This window comes from Scylla paramamosain, chromosome 35, assembly GCF_035594125.1.
Source record: "Scylla paramamosain isolate STU-SP2022 chromosome 35, ASM3559412v1, whole genome shotgun sequence".
NCBI lineage: Eukaryota > Metazoa > Arthropoda > Malacostraca > Decapoda > Portunidae > Scylla > Scylla paramamosain.
This window is the reverse complement of record NC_087185.1, coordinates 2,075,015-2,097,175: the sequence shown is the minus strand read 5'-3', so window position 1 is coordinate 2,097,175 and position 22,161 is coordinate 2,075,015. Positions and strand designations below refer to the sequence as shown.

General features: G+C 41.0%; 2 protein-coding genes across 5 annotated transcripts; both read left to right on the top strand.

Annotated features, from left to right (window-relative positions):
* Positions 1-982: 982 nt before the first annotated feature.
* On the top strand, positions 983-8,620 carry LOC135090540 (peptidylprolyl isomerase domain and WD repeat-containing protein 1-like). The gene is made up of 11 exons (XM_063987363.1): positions 983-1,263; positions 2,817-2,919; positions 3,084-3,280; positions 3,582-3,775; positions 4,028-4,246; positions 4,693-4,811; positions 5,164-5,356; positions 5,732-5,966; positions 6,408-6,596; positions 6,946-7,097; positions 7,629-8,620. The coding sequence occupies exons 1-11, from the start codon at positions 1,146-1,148 to the stop codon at positions 7,770-7,772; spliced, it is 1,863 nt and encodes a 620-aa protein (XP_063843433.1). The 5' UTR covers positions 983-1,145; the 3' UTR covers positions 7,773-8,620.
* Positions 8,621-10,242: 1,622 nt separating this feature from the next.
* Positions 10,243-21,842, top strand: LOC135090543 (RNA-binding protein lark-like). 4 transcript variants are annotated; one of them, XR_010262034.1, is made up of 8 exons: positions 10,243-10,402; positions 14,245-14,296; positions 15,724-15,944; positions 16,070-16,518; positions 17,449-17,526; positions 19,285-19,430; positions 20,815-20,936; positions 21,550-21,842. XR_010262034.1 is itself a non-coding variant. In XM_063987366.1 (6 exons), the coding sequence occupies exons 2-6, from the start codon at positions 14,272-14,274 to the stop codon at positions 17,905-17,907; spliced, it is 816 nt and encodes a 271-aa protein (XP_063843436.1). In that variant the 5' UTR covers positions 10,243-10,402; positions 14,245-14,271; the 3' UTR covers positions 17,908-18,156. The 4 variants fall into 4 exon arrangements, 2 of the variants coding, with proteins under 2 accessions (XP_063843436.1, XP_063843437.1); XR_010262033.1 differs by lacking the exon at positions 20,815-20,936; XM_063987366.1 differs by lacking the exons at positions 19,285-19,430; positions 20,815-20,936; positions 21,550-21,842 and adding an exon at positions 17,865-18,156.
* The last annotated feature ends 319 nt before the right edge of the window (positions 21,843-22,161 follow it).

Here is a 22,161-nt window from a genome sequence, read left to right as displayed (position 1 = left end):
TACACCCTAGACTTCATTTCCAGCAGTATCTAGCTTTCCGTACAATGAGGCTTTGTTTCGCCTGGGCCTTCCTTCCCTCCACTCTTACACCTTAATCACCCTCCTTTCCTTCTTACTTCCCTTAATTTCCAGCAGTATTTAGCTTTCCGTAGATTAGTTTGAATCCTCTGTACGCCGGGGCGTTCTCAGCCTCAGAAACCTTCCTTTTCTTACAAATTATATCTAGAATTTGTATAGAGCTTGCAAGAAGAGGAAAATTGCCGCAGCTGTAAGTGTGGTCCCTCCCGCAAAAAGCCACAAATATGGTGAAGGAAGAAAGGGAAAGGAAAGAATTAAGGTGTAACTGTATTAGGAAAGTTTATGAAAAGATGCATCGCTTCATAGATTTTTCGTCCACTCTTACATCTTAATTCTCTTCCTTTCTTACTCCCTAACCTTCATTTCCAGCACTAACCAGCGTTCTGTAGGTTAATTTTAGTCATGCGTATAATGGAGCTTCAGTAATCCATCTCTCCTTGACTTCATTGCTTCATATACCTTCCTTCCACTTTTACATCTTAATCCACGTTAATCCCCATCCTTTCCTACCCGCTAGCCTTCATTTCCATCACTACCCAGCTTTCTGTAGAATACTTTCAACACTGCATACTTCAGTAATCCGTGTCTCCTTGACTGTATTACTTCATATATCTTCCTTCCACTCTTATACCTTAATCTACGTTGATCCCCATCCTTTCCTACTCGTTATCCCTCATTTCCAGCGCTACCCAGCTTTATGTAGGTTAGTTTCATCCCTGCGTACAATGAAGCTTCAGTAATCCGTGTCTCCTTGACTGCATTACTTCATCGGCCTTCTTTCCACTCTTATATCTTAATCCACTTTAATCTCCATCCTTTCCTACCCGCTAGCCTTCATTTCCAGCACTACCCTGCGTTCTGTAGGTTACTTTCACCCTCCTCTACAATGGGGCGCAAGTTTCCCGCGTCGCCGTGGCAGCAGCATCCTGACGGCGGGACGGTCGGCGTGTTTACCTTGCGCGTGGTTTGGTACAGAAAGAAAGAACACAATATAGCCTAGTATTCCGAGGACCTGAGCGTTGACACAGAGCCACACAGGTCACAAAGACACAGGGAGCGCCGTGGAGATGAGTGACGCCAAGAGGAAGCATGATGAGCAAGAGGGAGAGGAGGGCAGTGAGGAGGAGTGGATCGGGCCGAGGCCTCAGGAAGCTGCCGCGGAGCCCAGGATCAAGAAAATCAAAGGTAACTGCTAGGGTTATACCAAAACAGTGCTCCGTTGCTTTAGCAGTGTTTTCTTGGCAGGGTAGCTCATGTCATGTCACTTCTTGGCTTGGTGTGTGTGGTTGAAGTGATGTGACGTAGGTGTGGTGAAAAAAGTCAAAGCTAACCTCTGGGTTTGTTATGAAAGGGAACACTACTTTAGTTTATCAGTGCTTTTTTAAGTAGATTATTTCTTTTCAACTCATGTCTTGCCTTGGGAACATGGTTTATGCCACGGAAGTGATGTTATTTGCATCTTTTATTTTGGCTGATCATAAAATCAAACCCAACCAGTGGGACTAAACAAGGAGCAGTGTGTCATGGGTTCCTCAGTATTTTCTCAGTATACTAGCTTATGCCATCACACTTCTTGCCTTCGAAACGTGATGTGTGTGCCTGAAGTGATGTGGCACAGAATTAATCATGAAAATTCAACTTTACCACTGGAATTATACTAAAGGCCAGCAATACTTTAGTTCCTTATTATTTTTTCAGTAGATTGTCTCTTGCTGTGTCATTTCTTGCCTTGATTTGTGTTTTAATTCTACAGACAGCCCAGAATGGATAAAAAAAATCAACTCCAAATACTGGAATTATACAAAAGGTGACTCTAGCTACTTAAGCTGGGGAGAGGAAAAACCCAGAAAGCTTATCTTCTTCCTTAGTGGGGGGAGGGTGGTGGTGGATGGTGGGAGAGATGCTGGCATCACAACTGGATAGTTCCCAGACATTGTCCTGGAGGGAATGGCAGGTGTCACCCAAGCAGGCAGGTGATAGGGGATCCTCCTGATGAACCTTCTGGCACACTGCTGTTGTCAAACTCTCTTGTATGGAGATATGGTTTGTGATCTCTAAGACTAGCACCTTGTCCTTGTCAGTCTTATGTATCATGGACAGCCACTGCCCTGTTTCCTCTCCTGCCACTCACCATTTCCAGCAGGGGTTGATGAGCACAGGGTGAGGCTCCCACATGGTATTGGGATGGGTGTAGCAGTGTGGTCTGACCTCAATGGCTGTGGGAAGTGGAATGAACGAAGAATCTGTGGAAGGCAGTGGCATCACATCCTTTTCTCTTCTTCTTCTTGTAGACAGCATCACACAGTGCAGAGTATCAAGTGTTATCTTCCAGAAACTTGTCGAAGCAAGAAAAAGTGAAGTTGAATGTTAGTGAGCTGATGGGGTGCAATTACCTCATGCCATCTCATTTCCTGCCCTGGGAACATGCTTGACATCTTACTGAAGTTATGTGATTAGAGTCCTTATTTTGATTTTGATACTACAGGTGGCTTGGGATTTCTCAAAAGCCAGGCCTCTGGAACACCAACTCCTGTAGAGAAAAGCAAGGATGGGGGACAGGTTGAGACAGTGCATTATTACCCATGACATCAGCCTTGTGTGAATATTCATAGAAAGAATATTATTATTACTATTCTCTAGGACTTTCAGTTGATGTACTCTCATTGTTCTTTAGTGCACCTGTGCTATACTTACCTTTGATTTTTCACTCTTAACTGATGTGCTTTGCTTGCTTGCAGTGCTGGAGCATGAACAGATGTACTTGGAGAACCTGCCGTGTGCTGAGTATTATGAGAAGAGCTACATGCACCGGGACACAGTGACTCATGTGGTGGTGACCAAGTAAGCACCTTTATATCCTTATTTACCTATTATAAGTATACTGAAACTTTTAAGGTGGCTATATGATTTGTGATATACGAGTATTCTTGATAGACATTGCCCACTGAATAATACAAATTGAATTATATATGAGACCAATAAAAAACACACTTTATTGTTTACAGGACAGATTTCATTGTCACTGGAAGCTGTGATGGCCACATCAAGTTTTGGAAGAAGCAGGAAGAGGGAGTAGAATTTGTGAAGCATTTCCGTGCCCACCTTGGCAATGTGCAGCAGCTGGCGGCGAACCACTCAGGCACCAGGCTGGTCTCTCTCTCAAATGACAAGAGTCTGAAGGTGTTTGATGTGGAAAATTTTGGTGAGTGTTGGTTTGTGTTAGCAGGTGATGTTAACTTGTTTATATTGATTTCTATTATTGTATGTTATGTACTATTTGGAAAACTCTAACTTGGTATAAGAAGTGGATTAAAAAAAATAGAAAATTGGTAAACTATTTTGACACCATAGGAGAGTGTTAATCTTGAGGTAAGGAAAAAACTGACAAACACTCTTTTGCATTTTCATTACTCAGGCTTATATCAAGTAGAATTTTCTCAATTGTATCTTTGTATGTATATTTCCCTTTAAGTTGTGTATTTAACTTTATTTTTGCTTTACAGATATGATCAACATGATGAAGCTGGATTTCATTCCCTCGACAGGGGAGTGGATCCATCCAGCATCAGACCCACAGCACACACTTGCCGTGGCAGATTCTGAGAGTCCCAAAATTTACATATTTGACGGTCACGGCACCAACATACCCCTGCATGTATTGGAGACCATCCACACCAAGCCTGTCACAATCATAAAGGTGTGTGAACTTTGATGTTTAGATGCAGAGATACCATGATTAAATAGAAAGAGGTCATTGTGAGTATAATTAAATGGTATTAATAAAGTTTTCATGTTTTATCTTGTCATGTCTGATATTTAAATGTAGTATAGAGATGTGATGATGTTTGAACAGAGAGTGAACATTGAGATTATAACAGTAAATGGAATTAATAAGGTTTTCATGTTTAAGTTTTGATGTGATCTCAATAAATGTGTTTCTGCTTTTCAGTACAACCACAGATTTGACGTTGTTCTCTCTGTGGATGAGATCGGCATGATTGAGTATTGGGCTGGATCAAAGAAGGACTTCCAGACACCAACTTGTGTCAACTTCAGATCAAAACTGGACACTGATTTGTTTGAGTTTGTGAAGAACAAGACAATGCCACGGTGCATGACCATCTCACCCGACGGACTGCACTTTGCCACAATCGGTGATGACAAGAAAGTGAGTAGACATTGATGTGGTCTTTCACTCCTCACTATCTTGACTCAGAACCATTTTGCTGTGGACACATGCATAAATGTTTGAATTCAAGTTTTTATCCTTAATCACTTCAAACTCTCATCATGATTATTTTAAAGGCTACAAGCATTATTACTCAGGTTCCCACAATTTTCTTTTTCTCTTTAATAGTGCAAAAGCCTTCATAAACTATCACTAAAATCATCAAAACACTCTTGAAAATCCACCATGAATCTTCACCATAGCCTGTTCAAGATATGTAGTTGAGATGACCCTGTAACATTTGAGAATACTTGCATCAATTCTATGCTGTACTTCCCCTTATTTATTTATGCCTGTGTTTTTTTTTTTTTTTTTTTTGCATAAGTTCTGTGCTGTAGTTTTCTGTTAAATTTTCTCCTTATTTATGCCTGTGATTTCTTTGGCAGGTAAGAGTGTTCAAGTTCCTTACTGGAAAAATGACCAGAGTGTTTGATGAAAGCTTGCAGCACTACATTGAGCTGCAGCAACAGAAACAGCAGATTCCTAACATGGAGTTTGGCAGGCGGTGAGTTTTATTAGTGAACTTCTTCCATTGTTCAGACTTTTAAAAGACAAGATTTGATTTACACTGTTCATCTTTGGGAGTTCATCTCTGTAATCCAATCTAAAATGTTAAGTATCAAGAGGTGGAGCAAGAATAGATAGATGACAGGGTTTTCTTTCATTACTGACAAAACTGTACTAAAGACATTCAGGATGTTTTCTATTTTGCTCTTATGGTATTGTGTGAATCTAGGGAGGTGGTAACAGTAGCAAAATCACAGGGAATTCAAGCCATTGTAAATATTCTGCATTCGGCTATGATATTTCTAAGGGGAACCAGTAACGTAGCCTCATATTCCTCTTACTTTCACCAGGTTGGCCGTGGAGCGAGATGTGGAGAAGGGAGGAGCTCTAGGAGTGTGCAACATCTTGTATGATGAGAGTGGCTACTTCCTCCTGTATGCCACCATGCTTGGGGTGAAGATTGTCAACCTGCACAACAACCACCTGGTTCGGACGATTGGGAAGCCAGAGAACTTGCGCCTGCTGAACCTTGCACTCTTCCAGGTGTGTGCTGAGTGATAGTGTATCTCTGCCATTATCTCTGTCCATTGCACTTTCAAGAGGTGTGCTGAGTGATAATGGATCCTTGACAGTGTTTCTTTGTCCAGTGCTTTCTTCCAGGTTGTAGTGAGTGCTAGTGTATCCCTGGTGTGTTTTTTAGTCCAGTGTACCTGTCCAGTGTACCATGCCTGTAAAATATTGAGATATCTGTGGCTTTAGAGATTTTGTTATGATATGAAATGCACATTGACTCCTTTTTCAAAATGCTCTCCTGCCAGAAAAGAACAAATTAATTTTCTGTTGTTAAAGCATGCTTAAAATGTGACTTTCAGTATTTATTTCAGTATCAAAATCATTAACAGACAACTTGCATTTTAGGGTAAAGTGAAGAAGAACAAAGGTCCCCTCACCATGGAGATGGAGGCTTCAGAAAATCCTGCCCTGGATTCCATCAAGGCAGACCCAACACTGGTGGCCACAGCCTTCCGAAAGAACCGCTTCTATCTCTTCACGAGACGAGACGCCACAGACACCAAGAGTGTGGACACTGATCGGGATGTCTTCAATGAGAAGCCTTCCAAGGAGGACATCATTGCTGCTACAGAACAAGGAGGTAGGAAATTTCACAAGCACAGCACTGTAGAATCTGGAAACAACAACCCTGATTTCCATTATGATATGAATTGCAGCTCAAATTGCATAGGATAGAAATATGAAAAAAAATCTCAAATACTGAAAATATTTACATTGAGGAGCATCTTCTCTTCTCTGTTGGGGGCCAAGGGGCTGAGAAAGTGGTGTGAATAAGTGTTAATATGAAAGTTGTGTGCCTTGTCTTGGCTGCACCTGTTTTGTGGGGAAGACAGCCTTGATGTATGTATGTATGTATATATCTGCTTGTGACTGCCCAAGGGTAATCATAGACCTAGACAATTTTCCTTTTAGTATTCCAACCTATGATGAAAATTTACTGGTGATGTTTCAGTTCCTTGCAAAGTTACTAACAAAACAAGTGAAAGTTTTGCATAATACTACTCCAAGCCTCATATTCCAGGTGCTCAGAGATTGTATGAAACAGCAGTGCTCCACACATCACTTGGGGACATCACACTGAAGCTCTTCCCCAAGGAGTGTCCCAAGACAGTAGAGAACTTCTGCGTGCATGTCAAGAACGGTTACTACAACGGCCACTTGTTCCACCGTGTCATAAAACAGTTCATGATTCAGACGGGAGATCCACTGGGTATGTTTTTGTCTCAGTTTGTCATTTGTATTGTATTGATATCTGTATTTACCTAACTATTCCTTGAGCATATCGCACTTTTGACTAACTCCAGTCCCTCGTATTCATTTTCCATACTTCAGCCTCCCTCCTTGTAACTAGGCTCCTTTCTCATGGCATAATAAATCGCTGTCTTTTCCTTAATGTAAAAATTACTCTGGAAATTTTTATGTTTTGATGTTATTTGGTAGATATGATGTCATGTCTGATACAGAAAAATACACAGTGATATCTTTGACTGCATGAGATATACATTCCTGTTTTGTTCTCTCAGTGTCTGTATGTCCACGTTGCACTGGTTCACTTTCAGGAACTGGTGTTGGTGGGGAGAGCATTTGGGGAACAGAGTTTGAGGATGAGTTTCACCCCTCCCTTCGTCATGACCGCCCTTACACTCTCAGCATGGCAAATGCTGGTCCAAACACCAATGGTTCTCAGTTCTTCATCACAGTCATTCCCACAGTAAGGCTCCTTTTTCTTCATTTTGTGAAGGTATTTACAGTTTATGATAATGTACCACAAAACTCAGGATGAAAAACTAAGTTGCTGATGGAATTTTGTTGAGTAAACTCCTGATTTTGGCACAAGATAATCCAAAGGTGCTGCTGGTTTGAGATACAGAGGATGGGCAAAAGAAACTGGTCATTTTCATGTGTTTATATGGTGAGAAATGGATGTAGTGGATGTTGAAATAGAGTTTGTCAGAAGACTGAAGCTATTAACTACTCAGAGCTGCACTGCCTGTACTCGTATGGTAATTCTGTGTTGCCATACCACCATGTCCAACCACTCCTTTATTGTGTAGCTTTCATATCTCTCACAATCATCAAGCTTCATTTCTCAGTTCTTTAATCAATAAGATGATTGAACTCTAATGAAGCTGCATCATCTCGCTTGTGTCTTTGCCCTTTATTGCTCTGTTTGAAAGTTCTTTAATCAGTAAGATGAATATTGACAGCACTGCATCACCTCACTCATGTCTTCCCCTTGCAGCCCTGGCTGGATAACAAGCACACAGTGTTCGGCCGAGTCATCAAGGGAATGGAGGTGGTGCAGAACATCTCGAACGTCAAGACCAACCCTAAGACAGACAAGCCATACGATGACATCACCATAATATCAGTGTCTGTGAAATGAAGTGTGAAAAAAATTTTGTGCTGTATATGTGCGTACTTTATTCAAGAACTGCTATGTGGAAGTTTAAAAAGAAGCTGCAGGAATTGATGCCTGGATGACAGTTATTTCCAAGCATAGATAGACTGTAGTAAGCATGTAAGTCTGTTGGGATGTTGTGACAGTTTTGTATGGGAATCTTGATGGATGTACACTTCCATGGCGATTCTTGTTTTACATTGAAAGGCTAGCTCTCTCACTGAGGCTGGTGAGCTGCCAGGTAGTGCAGTGGTCCGCATTCTTGTCCCACAGCCCATGCATTCATGGTTCAGACCCCCTGGCCAGTGAAGACTACTGCATGGGCTGGACTTTTATCACTAAGACCTCTGTTTACCTGACAGAAAATAGATATGGATACATGTAAGTTCTGGTGTTGTGACTTCATAGTGTGACAGGAGAGGAGACTTGCAGTCCTGCTCAGCTTCCAAGTGTGCGTTACTGATTATACATGACTAAAGCAGTTCGTGCCACACTTCCCAAAGGGCATTTAATTTTTACATACTACTCGGTGTCTCCTAAGTGGATGGGGTGGCACACAACAAAAATTTGAATGCTCGGAAACATTTGAATCGATTTGCAGACGCATCTGCCGACACGCCAGGCCAGCATCCTCTATGAAGGAGGGTGGCCGAGACAAAGGAGCACGTGCAAAACATTCACAATCAAATTCACAAGCATTCCCTCACATCTCAGCCTCTAGGCCTCTAGAGGAGAAAGGACCAATCCTCACTGACCACACTGTGATGTTCACCACAGCTAAAATAATTGAAGCATTTAGCTTGGCATGACATATAATAAAATCTTATACATCATTGCTTGGTATCCTCCCCCATCCCCACACTTTCTTGATTTACCACTCCATGCAGGAAGAAAAGAATTGATTTAATAAAGGACTGGAGAAGTGGGCAGGCTGCACCATGCCATCACACACACACACAAGTAAATGGCCCTGCTGGGGAAACGTGATTAACCAGTTCTATTATTCAGTATGAGTGAATGACCTTCCATACTGATTGCCAGCTTTTATCAGATAGCAAAGCCCTTCGTCAGAGTCCAGGGTGTTCCTTATTTGTACTGTAGGTTCGTTGGAAAAGCTGAGATGCTGGTCAGTGACAGCAAAGGCGAGTATTCAAAAATGCTTTGCTCTCTCATTACAGTGTTTCAGAATACCATCATAAGATAGAGGCCACAGAGGGTGCTGATGCCTTTATGATCTTGAAGGAGAGTTTGCCATGGGCTGTGATATGTTGGATAAAGACTGAAAGGGTCATATATTGAAATTACATGATTGAAAGTAATAGTAAAGTGATCTATGATATATGAGACTCTCCAAACGTCTATGGGATATTTTCTGAGAGTCAGTAAGGAGCTGTGAAAGATATGATAATGGATAGTGACATTAAGAAGACAATTCATTAATTTTCTTAGGTTTCATATGCTCTTAGTACAAAACACTCATGAAATAACACTGGAGAAGATAAGGAAATTTGAAGAACCTCTCATGCGTGAGTTGCAAGTGAGTCAGTATATGGAGCTGCGAGATATTACGTGACGTGATGGACAGGTGTGTGAAGTGGACATCATTAATTACGGTAGATATATGTATTTCCTGCAGCGCCCCTAAGGTTCATGTGTGTATATTAGTGCAGTTATGAGAGCGCCGGAGAAATAGGAAAAGTTAGGCGGCGTTTCAGAGCCATACGTAGAACAATACATGAAAGATCCCTGCGTGCGATTATGTCTATAAAGTTTCATTTCCTTTATTCTTGTGTTGTCTAGTCAGCCATTTATAATATTCCGGTAGCACCATCTCACTTTAGGTTAGATACGCAATAGGAAAATGAGACAAACGCCCTTATGACAGGGGGGGAACAAAGGGAGTGTCTGGGATACTGGCCAAATATGCTCAACTAACGTATTTCCCGGGACATAATGATAAGTAATTGCTTCTAATCTGTTGTGTATTTATTCTTATGTTACCAGATTTAAATTTTTCCTCATCTCATCTCCAGCATCAACATTTAGGGTGAGATGATCAATAGGTGATGCTGGAGGATTATAAGTGAGTGAATATTTGATGTGAGCGGGAGAAACTGGGTGTGTTTATGGAAGTGAAGTGTTTTTACAAGTGCATGCGTTACTGCGTGGTGTTCTCTTCCCGCCCTGGCTCACAGTGTATTCAACCCTAAATTTTACGGCCACATTTACCAAAATATCAAAAAAATATCCAAAAACAACCACAAAAATATTAGTAACATGTGAACATCAATAACTTAAAAGCTCAATATAGCAGAATAGATCATCATAACTTAGCATAATACACGAGAAACAAGATGATGCTTCCTCAAAGATGCGTAGATTTGGCACATGAGCGATGTTCCTGGGCGGTGATTGGCTGAGGGAAGGTCCGCGCTGGTGACATCACGGCGGGAAGGGCTGTGAGTGGCTGAGGGCGGCGCGGCTCGGATGACATCATTAGAAGAAGGCGTCACTTCACCCTCCTTGACGCACGGGACGGCCGGCAAGCAGGACGTCCACTTTGCAGCCTAGCCAGTACCCTTTAAAACCACCGACCATTTCTCATCTCATCGAAGGTACGAAGGAGACCTAGGCCTTAATAATTCTACGTTCTTTAATGGCCGAGTATCTTTCCGTGGTGGCGAGTAGACATCATTTCAGGTTCGCCCTTACCCACTGGGGTCCCTGGGAGGAAGGTTGAGGGACAGGGCACATGTACAGGGTTTTCAAGGGACAAAGGAACGGGTTTACGACACGAGAAATTAACTTTAATCATCAGGTTTTCAGGTAGGAAGGACTAATAGCGTGTAGGGTAAAGGATGAATATAATATTTTGCGATTAACGAGACGGGTGGCAATGGCCGTGAAGGACGCGTAGGAGGGAGTGGTAGGGATGACCGGCATCTTGCCTTCACTCTAATAGGGCATCCTGTTGGTCCTAAAGGCAACGGTAACTCTAGTATTGATCGCAGGCTAGGCTGGAAAGGTTAGATAAACGATTCCAGTGGTTAGTGAAGGTCAGTGATTAATTTTTGTCCTTGGCTGGGAGGGAAGGACGCCATAACCTCATATTCCCCGACGTGCAAGGGGCGCCCCTGGTACATGTCCCTCGTGGTCCTTATTTCCCATAATTGCCAACGCCAATACGCCTTATATTATCTGGGAAGTTATTGTTTGCTCATGTTTATTGTTTACTTGTTTTTATTGTTTTGGATCGTTTTCCATCTATTTATATCCTGTCATTCGTCTCATTAAAAATTCAGTCTTGCCAGGAAAGTTATTGTTTGCTTTGTTTATTGTTTGTAGCAACCGTTTGTTTCCTTCTATCCACTCATTCTTTCATGCCTCGTGAATTGCTTTATTTATTTTCCATTAATTTCTCCGTGATTTTTAGTGATCCGTAATGGAAGTTATAATATTTTTTTATCGAAATATTTCCTGAGTTACTGTTGTGCTGTTTTGTTTTCCATTGTTCTTTATGTATTCAGTTATTTATACCTCGAATATTTTTTTTTTTTTTGCATTTCCATTAATTTCTCCGCTATTTTTAGTTCATCTTAGTGAAACAAATTCTCAATGAGCATCTGCATTATTATCACCTACCCAAGACCTAACGATAGCTAATTTAAACCCATATTTTGTTGCCAAACCCACGTATATAGTAAAGTTGGGCGTACAAGACCCAGATCAAAGCACGAGGGAGAAGGATGCTGTGTGATGCTGTGCTGGGGTGAGAGTGGCAAACCCGTATTTTGCTATTAAACCCTTATATCAACGTGTCTTTAGCTAGCTAGGCGTAATATAACACCTTAGGAAATATTGTATGACGTAGAGGATGCTGTGGAGAGAGAGAGAGAGAGAGAGAGAGAGAGAGAGAGAGAGAGAGAGAGAGAGAGAGAGAGAGAGAAACTTCCTCTCGCAATGTTGGTATGTGGAAGCCCCGCCGCTCCTTATCAGGTTATACGGCCATCTTGTGTGTAATTAGGATGCTGTATTAAGATGGGTGTGCTCTCTATATATCCTCCACTCAGCCTTTAATTAGCCTCTTACCCAAGGCGTGGTTTGATGTTCTTTTGTTTCTTGATGTTATTCAGTGTAGGTTTAGGAAGTCGAGTGGTGGCGTTGGTGGTGGTGGTGATACTCGTGTTTTTTTTTGTGGTTTGTTTAGGTATTGCTTGTATATTTTAAGTAATGGTAGTGTTTGGTTGGTGAGAATAGTTAAGTTTATGTATAATTCAGTTTCATACTAGCAACTCGGCTTTAGGTATTAAATATTTACTGTTACCAATGAACAAGACAAATCTTTATCAGTTACTTAGGGATGAGATATGTTGCTCTAGCAGATAAAGCTCACGAATATATACTTAATAGACTACTTGACTTTATACTGTGGGTCCAATGGTCTTTGTTAAAATGTTGAGCACAGGCTTGGTGGGTCGCCATGGGCACTAAGTACATAATAAAAGCACCCGTAGTTCAAATACACAAAAAAAATTACTAACCATTTTCACATGCAGCATATACAGCACCGCATCACGTGTCTTTGTTTACCTACATCTGTTGATGTAGCGATAGAGAGGGGTGAGGGGGGACGGGGAGAGAGAGAGAGAGACTTTCCATTGTTTTTCTCTCTCTCTCTCTCTCTCTCTCTCTCTCTCTCTCTCTCTCTCTCTCTCTCTCTCTCTCTCTCTCTCTCTCTCTCTCTCTCTCTCTCTGCTCATATTCCTATAAAATGTTATATAATACTATAACTTGTCATGCCATTATCAACAATGCACTCTGAAGGTTAATAGGTTTCATGAGGTAGAGGTATATTTGAACTGAGGCTGAACTTAGTTGAGCTCGCCCTTATCAGTGCATTGTTATATTAAAAAAGTGAATCATGGGAAATAGGAAATACCCACATATCCAGATGAATGAATAACAAGTTAGCCATGTCGTGAGATGCGTTACAGGAAGTGGCCTTAGTCTTAGCAGTTGTTGGGTTTATTCTTTGGCACAGACTAAGTAAGGTAATTTTTCCATTCATCTTGCCAAACACTTCATATCACACTGGCTAATCAACATTGTGATACTCCAGACTACAGTGGTATGCTTCTTCAATACTCATACATAGCCTGTCCTCTCGTGGCCTTTCCCTGCCACCTGTTGATGTCTTGCAAACCATCTTTTCTGTCTGTACACAAAACCAAATTCCTTTCCACACTGTAACCTGTTTGATTAAAATGTAATATCACTAAGTTGCAGATGATTTACTTGATATTCATTTTGTGCTTGATTTTGTATTTTGAGCTCTTAATCCTTTGAAGCATTTTTGGTTTACATGTAGAAGAAACCATCCACAATGATAAACTTATTGGGTCTACTAAATTTTTCATTATTTAGATCAAAATAGGTTTGGCACTTGCATATAAGAAAAATTGTGTAGGTATTCTGATGGGATTGGGTCTCATGCCAAATAGGTTAGGTTAGAACATGGTTGATCAGTCAGCGATAGGCATTTGTCTAGTTGACGGTGATGGGGATTGGTGTTACAGCAGTGGAATGGAAAGTAAAATGTTTGTTGATAGACTAAAGGGAACGTCATGATAAACTCTGCTTTAGGTCACAGTCTACTCAAATACATATTTTTAGTAAAGCCAAAGTAAGACTGATGATCACGTGACTGACCCAGAAAAGCATGTACACTCAACAGTATTTTGTGTAAAGGGAATTCTTTAGAAGTTGTGTGTGAAGTGCTGGAAAGTTAATAGTAACCTTTGAATGTTGAAGGGAATTTGTCAAGGTGATGGTTGACCTTTGTTGAAGACTTGTTTGGTAAGGCATTAAATGTCAAATTGACTCAAGTTACTCATTTGTGGATTTAAACTTGGTGTTTTATGTACGAGGTGGGCTGTCTGCCATGTAATGATGGGGATTTGTAATTGCTCACGATGTCTTTTCCTTGAAGACTTGTTTGCTAGGATGTTGCAACAACGACATAGGCAGCCATTGCATACTTATAATATTTTGGTTGGATGTTGGGTTATTTTACAACTGAACAATGTATATTGACTAGTTTGTATTTTTGTGAAGGTTATTAGGCATTTACAAGCAGTATCTATTTTTGTAAAGGATATTTAGCATTTACAAGCAGTGTCTGTGAGATTGATGCCTCTTGTTTTGGTCTACAGAATATACTTTAGAATAATAAACTTAATGTCATTGATGGCAGTACACTTGCTGACAGTGAGAGGTATGGATACATTTTCAGGTGTTTAGGTTATTGTGTTGTAAACATTAAGAAAATTGGCTGGTTTACCATGAAAGCTTTGTGTGTCTAACAAAAAGCATCTATTGGTATGGATTTAGTAAATGCATTAAAACCCCACCTAGGTAAGGTCAGATAATGTAAAATGATTTCCGTGACCGTCCCCAGAGTCCGGCTCGTCCTGTCAACATCAAGATGGCTGGTGGTCACGGAGAAAATAGTAAGAGAGAACTGCCACTTTAATGTCTTGTTCTTACCTAACCTTATCTTAAACGGGGCTTTTAATGGTTTTCAAACATACTACTTACCTCTAGACTGGAACACAAAACAAGGTGTTCCCATGTAGCTTGGTCAACATAGAGCCTGCTTTCTTAATGTTATTTAGTTATTCATATATACATCTTTTTATTGTTATATCCTCAAAAACCAATCTGCATGGACCTTTCCCTAGCATGCTGCTGCTTTGTGTCGCGAGGTCTTCCTGGCGGCAGATTCTCATTCTTCCTGAGGTGCTTATTGCAGGGCAAGGGTTTCCAAGGCTAGCTGGAGTGTGTGGGCCTTTTAGAACAGGTGTTGTGATGGTGGTGGACTGTGATGTATATAGTGTGTGTACCTTGAATTGCTGGGAGCTTGGAAGAGAATTTTAACTAGAGAAATTCCTTTGATGTATTTCCTGTTAAGTTGAAATTCCAAGATATTTTGTGAAATTTCCATAATATACCTACATATTTTCCAAGAGGCTTTCAGTAATTCATCAGTAATGTGTTAGCTTAGAAGAGCTCTTACTGGAATATCTGCTTAGGAGAGGTCCAACTGGAATGCCTGTGATGTATTTCTCCCGTCAGTTGAAATTTTAAGATTTTATAAAACTTCCAGGATGATATATTTTCTAAGAGGCCTTCAGTAATTCAACAGCTACATGTTAGCTGTGGCATCTCTGAACTTTGAGTGATAGACAAACTTGAAAGTAAATAGAATTTTCATGTTAATTGTAGCCAATCTGCATGAGGGGCTGAATTTCGATGAATGTCACGTCTGGCGAGATATTTTTGATTTAAAGAAAGAGGAGGGAACTTGTAGATTCAGACAACGTAATTTTAGGTTGTAAGTTCACTTGAAAAGGTTACGTATCATTAGCGTTTGAATTCGTAAAGAGAGAGCATGTAAGATGACGGTAACATATATCACGGGGTCAGGTCCAGTCCTGTCTTGTGCTGGTGTGATTGATGGTCAGCTGAAGAACTCAAGTCTGGGGGCTTCTACCTTACTGCTCAGTGCATGGAGGAATCTTGTGTGGCTCAGACGTGCATGATCTTATTGGTGTATGTAGATTGTATTGCATTCCATGTGGTGATCAATACTTCCTGTGACTTAATGAAGGGATTACTCATCTTTGGGAAATGTCTGGTACTTGCTTCTTCCAGTAACTAATGCTGGAAATCAGGATGGGAACAAGAACTATGAAGTAACTTGAGTTTTTTATTTTTATTCATATTGCTGTTTAACATCTGAAGTGTCATATTGGTGAGAAAATTGAGCCAATTTGAAAATGGCAGTTTGACATTTTCCCAACCTGATTTAAAGAATCTTTTTCATTACTGCTTATCCAAAAATTTGTGTTAACATTATACTTTCTTTTCTTTCCAGTTTCCATTATGCCCCCCAAGACAAAGATATTTGTTGGCAAATTGCCACCGACGTGTAAAGACTTTGAGCTACGAAAGTTGTTTGAGAGGTACGGAGAAGTGACAGAATGCTCCATCCTGGGCAATTATGCCTTTGTTCACATGAAGACAGAAGAGCAAGCTGCCACAGCCATCAGGAACCTAAACAACTGGGACATGAATGGCTTCAAGATCAGTGTTGAGGTGAGGACAACTTGGGTGTCTTTTTTTTCATGTTACTGACTTGCATTGTGATGAAAGTAGGCAAATGAATTATTTAGACTCGTGTTAGGCTATTTGTCCACTGAAAAGGATGTTCCACCTTGCAGCAATCCACTGGGGAGAAGCGAGCTGGAGGAATGGGAGGCATGCGCGGGGGTATGGGTGGGGGTTTCCGTGGCCGTGGTGGTCCCATGAGGGGACGAGGCATGGGCCGGCCTGGACCATATGACCGCCGTCCACCCATGGGAGACCGTTACGGCCCTCCACCACCAGGTCCCCCTCCTGCTCCACCCATGAGAAATGGATATTATGAAGACTATGAGCGTCGAGACCGTCGTCCCCTACCCCCCGCAGGCGCCCTGGACCGGCGGCCCCCACCACCCATGCCCAGGGAGCCAGCCTACAGGGACCCTTATGACCGTTATGACTCCTATGACCGCATGCCCCCTCCACCCATGGGCAGGCGCACCCCACCACCCATGGACCGCAGACCACCCCCCATGGGATATGACCGGAGGGATGACCCTTACGGAGACATGTATGGACCCCGACCAGAGTATGTTTCCTCCTTACCCTTCTGCAGACCTCATTTTTGATGCACAGAACGACTTAGGTTCTGCAGAGTTTTTTTTTTTTGCATCCCACAGTACATTTTGAGGGATAAATACCTGTGTAACTTAGAGTAATCCTGCATGGTGCATGATTCCTTGGGCTTCGAGGAGTCTTTGTTGCATGGGTGACTTGGAGAATAAGTGGTGGTGAAAAGTTTTCAGTGCCAATTCTAACTTTTTTAAAAGGGACTTGAATGATTGATTATATTGATTTTTTGTGGTTTATAGTTCAGCATATCCCACATCATGCCTGCTTTGGTACCTATACTCCCTTGCTTTAATGCCATATCACTGCCTTGCATGCTTAAGATTTATATGGAAATATCAAGATGTGTTCATTAATTTGTGAAACTAGTGCATGCTCACATAGCCTTGTAAAGCAGCAACTTTTATTTCATTAAGAATGGCGTTGTGTGAATCAATAAGTATATTGTGGATCTAACAGTGCTTCAATGTAACATAAATGCCCATTGAGAAATTTAAGGTGCTGTTGCCAGGTTTTGACAAGACAGAAGGAAGTTAGGAATATATTTTATACTCCATGATAATGTGAGGACTTAATACAGCTTCAGGAGTTGTGGAGCTTCTAGCAATGCTGTGTGTGGGTTCTGGAGCTTTTTGTAATTGCTTGATGTTGCTTGGATCAATAGAATTTACTGTCTATTGCTAACCGATCCCATGGAAGTGGTGGATGTTGAGAAAGACACCAGCAACTCCTCAGTTTAATGTTCATGGATATGGAAATAGCATGTGACTACTAACCCTGTGATTGTAATTTGAGTTGGCTTATTTCAGGTGAGACATGTACATTGGTGGGCTGGATGTTCCAAGTGTGACCATTGACTTAAGTTGTAATTGGCGTTTACTCATTTCAGGCGAGACATGTATGGAGGTGGGCGGGATATGTTCCCCCCACGTGGCAGATCTCCCCCCCGCCGTAGCCCTCCCCGCCGGTAAGTACTGAATTGAACTCTCCTAGTCGTAACTTGAGAAATATGTACAAAAAATACATTGACATAAATTAATTCCATTTTGTGTGTTGCAGTGCTTAATGTTAAGGTTTTATATTCAAAAGTAAACGTTTGAGTTTTGCCTTGTCGTTCAGTAATCGGAGTGGTAACTTTTTTGCGATCTGCTTTACGAATTGATAGATGTAAGGTGTAATCTTTAAGTCAAATGTCCGATTAATGTGTGCGAGTGTCATAATGATTTGTTTATTATTATTTTTTTTACTCTTGACAGATTATTTTGAGCCCGCAAGTGATTTCTATATTTTCATGTTCTCTTGTAGCTACCCCGGTCCTCCCCGTGACATGCCCCCCCGACGCTTTTAGATGCGAAGTAGAGAGGCTGACAGCGACATGAGCATGCACCGATAATCAGATCTTGGTGGCATACCCATTCTGAAAACATAAGCTTACAAATGGATAATTCCTTCTTAGGAAGAGACGAAGGAAATCTTTTTTAAATCATACTTGCGTAACTTCATTGAACAAAACTGATTTAAGTTTTCAACAGTACAGTCGATATTGTTTACTTTTAAGTGTACTGCGTACCAATAAATCTAATTTTTAAGGATTTCATCATTGTTCTTTCACTTTGTTCCTTGCGATCAAAATGCTTTACCACCACAAACCCGAACACCAAGAACTCTGATTAAAGAGCCAAATCAAAAGTAAGGAGCAGTCCAGCGACAGGTATCCAGGTAAGAATCAGTATTCACGTGAGGCGACCTTTTAGTTGTCACTTGCTTCAGTATCCTTGCCTCATCCGTTTGTAGTCCACTGTAGGATATAGACATACCATGGGCCAGATGCTGTCCGACTCACTACTACCCCTACTGTTCACAAGCATCTCATAAGCGACCAGACTTGTGACAACGGTGAAGTGACCGCGTGCTAGAGGCCCACGGCAGCGCCGGCCGGAGACATCTCTTGCAGGTGGAGCGTGTGAGCACGAACGAGATGTGAATCAAGTGCTCATGTGCCCGGGCTTGCTCTCGGACTTGCTCACTCGGCTGACATTCGTCTTACAGTGCGGTTGGTAGGTTAGCTGTTTAATGGGCAAGTAAGGGAGGCGGTGCCCTAACCATCGTTTGTTGACTCTTGCATGTCCTACCTCACATATAGGTTATACTTTTTAAGATAAGGACCAGTCTCAGTGACTTGAGTATGCCCTTCTGTGAGTACATCCAAAGCTTTACACTTAATCCATCGCCTCATTGAGATACCCACTTTTACTATCTTAAGAATACATGCATCACTCGTCTTCTCCCTGGCAAGATTTACCGACTGCGAACCTGTCTTCCTCCTTAAGCAAAGCATTGCCTAGCTTAATGACAGTGCGGTGGTAATTTCAACGCCTAAATATACTCTCCATCATGTACTCACTTGTACATCTTGTGCTTGCATTATGTCTTTAAGTCGTATCTGTCAAGTACGTATAAGTTAATTTAGAAAATACAACCTGTTTTGGAATATGTTCTTGTTCTTTTTAGTTTAAATCGCCCTGTAAACACGAAAATTACTTTTCGATTATACTTCTTGACATGTTCTAAACGTTTTGAGTAATAGTCCCTTGCCTTGTTAAAGCCAATCTTCCCTAGTCCCGCGATTATCCTTGTCGACTACTTGAGGATCTTGCGACTTTTGAGAATCAATTACCTGTGTGCCTTGCCTCTGCTCGCTGCTAATATGCGCTGTTTCATCTAGGTACACCTGGAGGATGGGTAGACCTGACAGTTGATCCTCACTGAGGACAAAAGGCTAAGGTCTTGGCTGAACTGAACTTGGCCATGGTGGCAACGAGTCGTGTGCGTCGTCCCATACTCCGTGAGATGCTCCGTGACAAAGCTGGGGTATGTCTTCTTTCCTCTTCTGTCTGCCCATATACTCTTTTTCTCTTAGGCGTAAAAAATGTTAAATGTGCTTTAATATATATTTTGATCTGTTATTGTGTTTGTCCTTGTCAGTAATCTTATATCTAATGAGTTCATGTTAAACTTGTTAAATGTTCCCTTGTCTGTATTGATGAGATGGTGATTTCATCTCTACAGTGTCAGAGACTTCTTTCAGTAATTTTTTCCAAGTGATGTTGGGAAGTTCTGGTGGTAGTTTTCATGAAATATGTAGAGTACTCTTTCAGAGAAATTAATTTTATATATAATGCCCCTTTATATGGTTCTAGCTTGGAGAGTGTCAAACTGATGTGGCTGTTAGGGCATTGCTGTGCTCATATTTGTGTGAGGTATCTCTTAGGGAGCTGAACTGCCCCTCAAGGAAAACTGGAAAAAATATTCACTACCTTTTTAATTTAAATTTTCCATATCAGAAGGATGGTTACTTGGCTTATTTGACTATTTTTAAAACCAATTATGTTGAATTATTAAGGGCTTAGTAAAGCATTTCAAAACCTTGGCATAATGGGAACACCTTAAGAACTGCACTATAGAAGTATCTGGTTTAGCTGTGTGGCAGAGCAGTGGGTGATATGAAGTTATTTCAAGGTGAGAAGGGTTTTCAGGACCTTTCTGATACACTGAATTGGACTTGTGTTTAAGAAGCAAGATAAGAAATGTGATAAATGCTTTGTAGGCTTATTCTGCAGAAGATAGTTTTCTGTCATCCTACTGATCAATTCATGTAAGGCCTTGCCAGTCTTGAGCTGGAATTTTAGGTGGTTTTAATTTTGTCAATGCATTGATGTGCCAATACTATTATGCATTGTACATTCTAAGTACTTGTAAGGCCACACTGCAACTCAAGCTAAAGAATTTGAGGAATCTGAAGCATCAGTGTGTGGCATAACTAGTGTTTTGATGACCTTGGGTATGGTTGCCATTAACATCTACCAATAAGACTTGATGAGAAGTGTGTGTCATTCCAGATGTGTGCAGATAGGATGGGAGAAGCCAGGTGGCATGTAAGGAATGATAAGTTGATTCAGAAATAGGTAACGGTGTTTGGATTAGGTACATTTGCTCAAGCTTATTTTGTCTTTATAAGGCATCTTCGCTTAAACTTATTTTAAACACGATAGATGATATGGTGTCCAACCTTTCAGAAAGTGACATTGAAGGAAAGAGAGAAATGGGAAAGGGTGTTTGTCTGCAGTAGAAATCTTTGCTCAAGTTTATTTTTAGCACAATATGTAACTTATTCAGTCTCACAAAGTTGTCATAAATTATTGTCTAGTAATGAGGTGAACATGAAAAGATAACTCAAATAGGATCTTTATCACAGGGTATTGACCAGTGCAGGCAGGGGTGGGGGGTTACATAACAAGATGGCAGCCAGCATGTGACTTGGCGGGAGATTCAAAGGATTATTCTCGGCCCTGCTGATGACAGACACCCTGTGCTCTGGTAAATTTTGATATAGAGTTCACAGTTGTATTTCTGGGTTTCCATTGACTTAGTGAATAGTTGGATGTACTGTTCCTTTCAGAGAGAGAGAGAGAGAGAGAGAGAGAGAGAGAGAGAGAGAGAGAGAAAATATGATGCTGTTAGATAAATGTCACTAATCGGTCAGCCACAGTCACTGTTTGTTATAAGCTTGCCCATTGTACACCCTCAGTTTTAGTTGTTAAATGTCAAAAAATTGGCAGCATGAAGTGATAGTTTTACATTTCTCTCTACTGATATCCTTGCCTCCCACCACATTGCCAGCACTCCTTTCAATCTCTTCCTGTTTTCTGCTGCCCCTTATTTCTTTAGGAGATTGCTAAGTTGTTGAGGTGGTGATGTGGCTCACTAAGGACTTCGAGTTTTCATGGCCATGGCCAGGATATTCTGCCCAGCAACCATTCTGCTCTCCACCACCACATCCTAACCATTCCATCTTCCTGACTGTAACCCTCCCAATTCTTTTATTATATGGTGGAGTTTTTAAATTTGCTAATAGATGTAAAAAAAATATCTATACATTTCTTTATTAAATTTTCATGGAAAAATCTCTTAAGTAAGTTTCTCTCCACAGATCTGTGAAGACATAGTGGTGCCTCCCCATTGAAGCTCTCAAGTGATGGAGACTCAAGACTGATCGATTGCAACTTGTCTTAGGAGTAATACTTTAGGATCAATTGCAACTTGTCTTAGGAGTAATACTTTAGGATCAATTGCAACTTGTCTTAGGAATAATACTTTAGGGACTTGGAGTTGTGTGCTTCATGTTGATGGACACAGTTCAGTAGTTCGGTTGAAATTAGCCCCATCCACTTTGAGGATGGCTGCTCACCAGTCATGCTTCTTCTCACTGAGAGCAGACATACCCTTCACTGCAATTGAGTAACCTATATATTTGTATGGAATTACTTTCATCATTTGCTTGTTGGTGTCTCTCTTACAGTGATTTGTAACACTGCTGGTTTTCACAACTAGGAGTATCATTGGAAACATATATACCAGAATGTGAATGAATGTTCTGTAGATGCAATTACTACTGGATACTTGAAACATTTGCACTGCAGGGAGAGGGCATTGCTTAAGATGCAGTTATTTGTGTCAAGTGTAGTTAGTGCATTGTCACATTCTTGTTATAGATATGTTTATGAAAATCAGTGGTGTGTTACATCAGTGAACATGAAAATCA

What these genes read in the sequence shown, in the direction of transcription:
- LOC135090540 (XM_063987363.1), top strand. Translation starts at nt 1,146, where the DNA reads ATGAGTGACGCCAAGAGGAAGCATGATGAGCAAGAGGGAGAGGAGGGC. An exon ending in AGCCTGTCACAATCATAAAG is followed by an intron (nt 3,776 to 4,027) that starts GTGTGTGAACTT and finishes TCTGCTTTTCAG; the next exon opens with TACAACCACAGATTTGACGT. An exon ending in TCATCACAGTCATTCCCACA is followed by an intron (nt 7,098 to 7,628) that starts GTAAGGCTCCTT and finishes TTCCCCTTGCAG; the next exon opens with CCCTGGCTGGATAACAAGCA.
- LOC135090543 (XM_063987366.1), top strand. Translation starts at nt 14,272, where the DNA reads ATGGCTGGTGGTCACGGAGAAAATA. An exon ending in GCTTCAAGATCAGTGTTGAG is followed by an intron (nt 15,945 to 16,069) that starts GTGAGGACAACT and finishes TCCACCTTGCAG; the next exon opens with CAATCCACTGGGGAGAAGCG. An exon ending in ATGTATGGACCCCGACCAGA is followed by an intron (nt 16,519 to 17,448) that starts GTATGTTTCCTC and finishes TACTCATTTCAG; the next exon opens with GCGAGACATGTATGGAGGTG.